Genomic DNA, 7198 nt, shown 5'->3' with positions numbered 1-7198 from the left:
CTTTTATATATATTAGGCTTTCAGAAAACTAATGTATTTGGTAAATATTTTTCTCATATAGAAGTCAGACTTGCTCTTTCTCTTAATCTGTATTGCTCCATAAATGGCTGCCCAGATTACTATCTCCCCAGTTGGAGCTCTTCTTTCCTGTATCAGAGCTTTCCAAATGCATAATGTGTTCTATTGGTTTATAACACATCTTCATTGAATTAACTTCATGTATGTGCACACCATCACCCCTTGACCTGCATCCTCATCTGATTTGTAGTTGTGTCTCTCTCATGCTTAATACACAGTGTGTATATGTGTGTGTGTGGCGGGGTGGGGGGATGTGCTTTATTATATTAACTCATATTGCCTGATGGTTACTATGTCTCATCTCCCAGACTAGACCATAATATAATTTCTGTGTCCCTCAGAGTCCAGGCCCAGGTTGAGCACAGCAGAAAGACTGCTTCTTTTCTAATAACCTAAACGTTATTCACAATTTGGTTCTATTCTGGAAACATTCTTGGGCAAGTTTAAATTCTACATCTCTCCGGTTCAAAATTCTATTAAAAACAACAACAACAACAACAGAGACTGAAAAGTTACATCTAATCTATCAGCTATATAATATCTTTTGAAAGACTTTGATAATGTAAAGGGCCTCGTGATCTTGAGTCACCAAATTTTCCCTCAGGTTGTAACCTTTAAAAAGATTGATGACAGTGGAAGACTGAGTCCTAGTGACTCCGATGAACAGCCCCCAATAGGAATTAAGGGCCCCCAGTTTGTGTCCCAGCTCAGCTAATGATCATTGTGTGAATTTAAGCAAGTCACTTTGCTATCTGAAATTGTTCTTTCGTCTTTAAACTCAAAAGATTAGACTATGATTCATATTTGCAATTATTTATGGGTCAGAGATCCCTCTGAGATTCTGCTGAAAAGGATAGACCTTCTTCCCCCAAAAAGCACAAACACAACTATAAATAGAATTCTAAGAAGGGTCAGAGGCTCTCTATAATCCACCCACAGATTCCTTAGAGGGCTTTACAGTGATTTCTAAAGTCTAAAAAAAACTATGAATGTGGTTGAAAAAAAAATGAATCTATTTACATTTGTTACTCCCAATGTGAATTAGTTTTAAAATGTAGATTTGGGCCATTAGTGTCATTTGAAGTTATAACTGGTTTTTGTAACTTAGAGTACTCACAGCAGAACAAATTTTTCAGTAGGAAAAAAAAAGAGATTTCCTTTGTAGATTAACAGCATTACAGGGTCAGTGAGATTGTTAGTCTACTCCACTACTTAATGCGGTTTCCTGCTGTAACTCACCTCAGAGGTCAAAATTTAGCTTTAACTTGAACACACACAATGATGGGAGCTCACTCACATGTTTAATGCTGGGCAAAAATAAAAAAAAATTAGGAATTTTCATCTTTGTATTGAACTGTAATCAGCTCTTACCCTATAAATGTCAGTTATTGACCTTTTTCTGCTCTCAAGAGCTATGCAAGTAAATTTTTTCTTTTTTGGAAATATAGTGGCAGCTTCTTTTGTCCTCTCTACATTTTTTCTATGCTAAACATTCCAGTTTCACATACAATTCTTCTAGAAAAATGATTTCATAAGACTACATTTAATCTCAATTACCTTCTTCAAAGGAACTCTTGAAATGCATGTCCCAGAATTAGGCAGCAGGATCCAGAAAAGGTCTGACCAACGCTTGGTGCAGAGTGGTTCCCTCTCTTAAACTGCTAACTCTGTTGGTAGGAATGCCCTCGACACTGCTAAGAGCGCTGTTCCTAGAAGCAGGTGGCTTTACTGGGTCATGTTGAAATTGTGGTCACCTGAAACTCCTAACTATAATCAATCTAGGTTGCCCTAATGCTCCATTTTTTAGAATCAAAATAATCTTCCTAAAAACAAAACTTCCTATTGATCCTTACTTTAATTGCTCAGGCAGTCTTTCCAGCTCTTGCAAACCTTTTGGAGTACTAATATTATCATTTATTGTGTCATCTTTTCTTCCAAGTTTTGTGTCACCTACACATGTAATAAACCTGCCTTTTTTTCCTCTAAATTTATTAGAAAACATATTGTCCTGTGGTTTGCCAAATATAAGCCTCCCTCTGTGCATTCATTATTCATAATTCTTCACTCTATAACTTCATAGCTTCATCCAACTCACATTTAAGCTCCGGATCTACAGATGGAGAAGAGCCTGAGTATTATGTTCTATTTGGGGGCAACACATTTATTCTCCTTTCTTCTTTTACTCAGTCTACTTTCTTTACTCAATGTCTATTTTTTTCATTCCTTCACATACTCATACTGCATATCCTGGTCTCCTTTTTCATGGATTCATTTTGGTTCAGATGAAAGAACCTCCATTGTGTTTTTTGAGAGCCATTTGTCTTCTGCCTGGGTGCAGGGCTGGCTGAGTCTGTGCTGGCTCCAGGAGGCCCTTTGCCTTGTGCCTGAGAGTCAGCGCCTGTGCAGGTGAGGTATTTTACTACATGTTCATTAGCACCTGGCAGAGGAGGAGAAGGCTCTGATAATTTCATCAACACTCCCAGACCAAGTTATTTTCCCCCGGCTCCGGAATTACTCAAATATGAAATGAGAGTTCAAAGAAAATTTTAAAACAAAGTATATGTGTGTTTGTAGATAGGAGGAGGGGGATAGGGAAAAAGGAATTATTGGACAGTCCTCGCAGACTTTAATTGCAGCATTGTTTTACCCATAACCAAATAAGTATTTCTGATAGAAAAAAAAAAAAAAGATTCAAAACACAAATTAACCAACCATCCATTATCCAATGGAAAGATGACATTGGTGTAAACTGCTTGGGGAGCCAAAGAATTCGTGTTTCTCTAGAGATGTTTTGCAGAACAGCTCTGTGATATGTTACCAACTCCTGCCTCATCAAAACCTTTCACCTGGACTAGTTAATGTCACACTCAAATAAAGCTAAAAAAGGCACCTTCCAAGCTTTGCCCAAGTGAGTGATTCTACTTTAAAAAGTTTGCCTTTTATAACTTTGTGACCATTAGTACTACAAAATAAATCAAATGTGGATCGGGGTAAGTAAGTAGACCTATATTCAAGTATGGGAAGTTGATTAACGGTTGATTAATGGTTAAGTTGTACATTTTGGTTACCAATTTTTTTAATGTTTTAACCAACACCATATATAGACAAATCAATGTTGGCATTAAGTTACTAATCCTAATTTAAAGAAAATTGTCTTGAACACAACTTTGGCACTCTGTAGTCACCTTGTAGGGGAGAAGGATGAGCTCCAGAGGCAATAGAACCTTCACAAAGCCCAGAAGATGTGAGCTCAGGAAAGAGAGTCGAAGATAGCTAAATGATTATAGTGCTTTAATATTTTAGAGAGATTCCCAAGATTATCTAAGCCAGGTTAATAGATACTGTAAACCTACAATAAAACCTAGAAAATTTTAGGAAAGTCTAGATCAGCATCTAAAAAGTTAAAGGTGAAAATAAGTTGGAGTCTCCTGACAATGGAATTTTATGACTTATTCATTCAATCAGTCAGTCAGTCTGTCAGTTTATACCAAGGGACTATGATGTGTCAAAACTTCTATTAGAACTACACTATCCTTATACCCTTGAACAAATCACTTACCTTAAGTCTAAATTTCACCATCCAAGTACTTATCCCATGGACTTGTAAGATTGCTGACTCAGATATGTAAGCCTCTAGCAGAGTAATTAATTGGATGCTTTTTGAACTCCCTTTCCTTTCCCTAGCATTTAGACTTTTTTCCCCATGTAATTTATAATAATATGAAGTAAGTTCCATTTGTTAAAAACGAACGTCTCTCTACAGTCTTGGGTTATCAGGAATTGTGAGTGATATGTATTTGCAGATCAAATTAAGGTATTTAAATATTATTACAACTGATCAAATATTTTTGCAAGGTAATTCACCAAGCCCAAGGATCTCATTCTTTGCCAAATAGTATTCTGAGGCTTACTAACTGCAGCCTCATGCAAATTCACACCTTTTTTTTTTTAGTTTCTTCGTTCATAGTGAACATGAGCAGTGACTTCCTTTCATTTTTCAATTCTAACTGGTATGTTTTTCAATAATACTTACAAAATCTCATCAATCAATTTCTAACATATAAAATATGTATAAAATTTCCCATATTAAGCATCACTATATGCACAGAGTGTTCAGCTAGTATGATGTTTTAACAGAATAGATCCAAGCGAAATTAAGGATAATTCTGTAGATTGTGTATGGATATAAGTACTTGCCTTCTGAATACACTCCAAATTTAAATTAATTTTCAAAAAAGTTCAAATATACATTATTGTGAGACAATCCAAAACATATGCCAAATTTTGTTACTTCATTAATTCCATCAACTATTTATGCAATAAATATTAATAAGCACCTACTCTTTGCCAGGCATTGTGCCTGGGACCACAAAGTGAAACTATATAATCCTGACATCAAGAAATTTGCTTTAATAAAAAAGATATGTAAACAAATACAGTTCTATAAGATAATTGATACAAGAGAAAGTCTTCCAAGAGCAGTGGGGGAAATATGAGAAAGATCTAGGTAAGTTTACTGGGGAATTAAGAAGACTTCACAAAGGAAACAAGCTGAGACCAGAAGAATGAGTGGGAGATTATCCACTGGGTGAGCAGAAAGAGGCTATTTGTCAATGAGAATAGACCAAGAAAAGCATGGAGGCTTGAAGGAGCCTGGGGTGATCAGGGAATGTAGAAGAGTAGGTAGTGTTGTTAAGGAGTAAATTACTGTAAAAGGAGGAAGCAGGAAAGGCTGGTGAGAAAAAAGGCCAAATAGTAGGGAGAGGCGGGACCACATAAGCCTGGACAGCAGGGAAAGGTGTGCCAATGTTTTTCCTCTTTGTAGGTGGTGAGGGAAGTTATTGAAGAATTTTGAATACAGAAGTTTCATAATTAAATGGGGATGTTTCTATTTCTAATAATAATATTGTGATTCTTTTGTCGTTAACAAGTAACAGAAATGGCAAACACAATCTCTTTGTTCCTAGGAGTTTCCATGGTTCTAGTTGTAATAGAGTTCGGAGATGCCAAAAGAAATATTTGAACTAAATGATATATCAGAATTACAATAAGAGCTGGTGAGCAGATTTTTAGTTAACAGGTTTTTAACGGGCTGTGATGCAATTTTTAATGGAGAAGATTAAATTATAAAAGCTAGCCCATTTCTAATGGAAATTTGGCTGAATGTGTTTTTATTCCTCAGTAAATTAAAAGGTTTATATAGGATTAGCTTGTTGAGATTCTTGGAGAAAATACATATACACCATTGAAAACTTTCCACTCATTTTCTTTATCTCTTGCAGCAAAGGTGTAAATCTGCCAGAAATAAATTTTACTTAAATTGAGCATAATTTTTATAATTTCAGGGGTTAAGCATCTGAAAGGCCAGAATGAATCAGCATTCCCTGAAGAAGAAGAAGGCGTAAACGAGAGAGAAGGGCAGTGGGACCATTAATTATGAGTCTGCAGCAAGAAGGCTTCTTGGGAATGACTGAAATATTCACTTTTGTGAATATCCCATGGAACGCCACTGCTTGACTTCCAGAAGCATTGCCGTCTCTGCTCTCCACACTCTGTACAGCAACAGTACACCTCCTGGGAAGCCCTCTTGATGGAACTTTAGAACTAAGTACAGATTGTTCCGTATCACTTACAAGTAAAGAACAAGCATTTATTTTACAGTGATTTTTCTTTTTAATGACATAGAAATTTGCAAACATGTGAGTGTTCTAACTTTAATATTGCAGAGCTTAATCCCTAATGTTCTACTGATATAGTTTGCCTTTTAATCACATGTAAATAGCACCAATTTAAGAGTAAAAAATAAATATTAAACACATTTAGACATGAACGTGTGTCTGGGTTTAACTTATGGAGGAACACTTAATGAAACTTTTAAAAACTGCATTTATCATGTTTCTGTATACAGAATCGTACATGGTATTTATTTCAAAATGATAAAGAAATGCCAGATTTCTAGATATCGAACATCTTTTTCCCTCCAACAACATGTTAATGGTTTTAAAAAGTACAGAATTCTCTTCATTTTCTAAAATGTGAGAGATTTCCTAGCATTTCTACTACTTATTAAGAAAGAAAAAATGCTAAATCTAAAATAAAATTTGCAAAATCTCCCCTGCAACTGGGAGTGGAGGAATGCCCAGTTTAGTTCTCACAGTGATGATATTAGTGAGTTTCAAATGTTTCATGGATGAAAAAATAAAAATAAAAAGATTTCTTGAAAGTCAGTAAAAAGAGAAAATAAGACAGGAAGAAAAAAAGCAAATGTGAACTCCACTGTAGGATCTTAATATCAAGAGTTGAAGAAATAAAACTATTGTTTTTAATTTTGAATGTGAGTTTATATAATGATATAGATATTAAGAGAAATGTATGAGTTTATAAGGTAATACAGTAGAGATAATAATTTTCCTTAATATACTTCCCCCCTAAAATAAATGCAAAACACACTGATAAGTAGTATCACAAGTATGACTCAATACTCTCATTTTGTTTGTTTGTTTCTTTCTTTCTTTTTTTCTCTTTCTCTCTCTCTTTCCCCCCTCTCTCTTTTCTTTTCTTCCTTCCTTCCTTCCTTCCTTCCTTCCTTCCTTCCTTCCTTCCTTCCTTCCTTCCTTCCTTCCTTCCTTCCTTCCTTCCTTTCTTTTTTCCTATTCTCCCTTCCTTCCTTTTTTACTCATCTCCCCCTGGCCTTTTTTTTTAAAGACAGTTAGACCCAAACTTTTTGGAGTTTCTAGACCACCTGTTGTAACTGTTTGATTTCCTGAGTTTTACCCTACTTAAAACCTGGTTAAGGCACATATTTGTTTTAAGTGACTTCGAATTATTTGTGTTTGAAATACATCCCAATACCCCTTGAGATTATCTGAGCACCCTGAGGTACAAAAAATAAAATTGCCCTTCCCTTTCCTTGAACAGACAACTTTTCTAAATGTTTGCAAAAGAATTCATACGAACAAGAGAAACCAAAGCTTTTGCTGATTTTGTAACATGATTTGGGAAATCAACAGCATGGCTTCTGGATTCTTCTATTCTGGTCTCCATTCTTAAAAACACAAAGAGATTAAAATTAAAAGCATAAGTTTTTCTTTAAAAACTGTTGTTTCTTCTGTTCTCCACT

At 35.3% G+C, this 7198-nt stretch overlaps 1 protein-coding gene across 2 annotated transcripts in view; it reads left to right on the top strand.

Annotated features, from left to right (window-relative positions):
* The window catches only part of PPP1R1C (protein phosphatase 1 regulatory inhibitor subunit 1C), a 114715-nt gene extending 108760 nt beyond the window's left edge, over positions 1-5955 (top strand). The window contains exon 5 of one of the 2 annotated variants that reach the window (XM_011356563.1): positions 5424-5955. In XM_011356563.1, the coding sequence (XP_011354865.1) occupies positions 5424-5512 (89 nt within the window). In that variant the 3' untranslated portion in view covers positions 5513-5955. The remainder of the gene's footprint in view (positions 1-5423) is intronic. The other variant, XM_011356553.1, reaches the window with a different exon arrangement.
* Positions 5956-7198: the final 1243 nt, after the last annotated feature.

This window comes from Pteropus vampyrus, unplaced genomic scaffold, assembly GCF_000151845.1.
Source record: "Pteropus vampyrus isolate Shadow unplaced genomic scaffold, Pvam_2.0 Scaffold2, whole genome shotgun sequence".
NCBI classification, from domain to species: domain Eukaryota; kingdom Metazoa; phylum Chordata; class Mammalia; order Chiroptera; family Pteropodidae; genus Pteropus; species Pteropus vampyrus.
The sequence above is the reverse complement of the archived record's forward strand: the minus strand, read 5'-3'. Positions and strand labels throughout refer to the sequence as shown.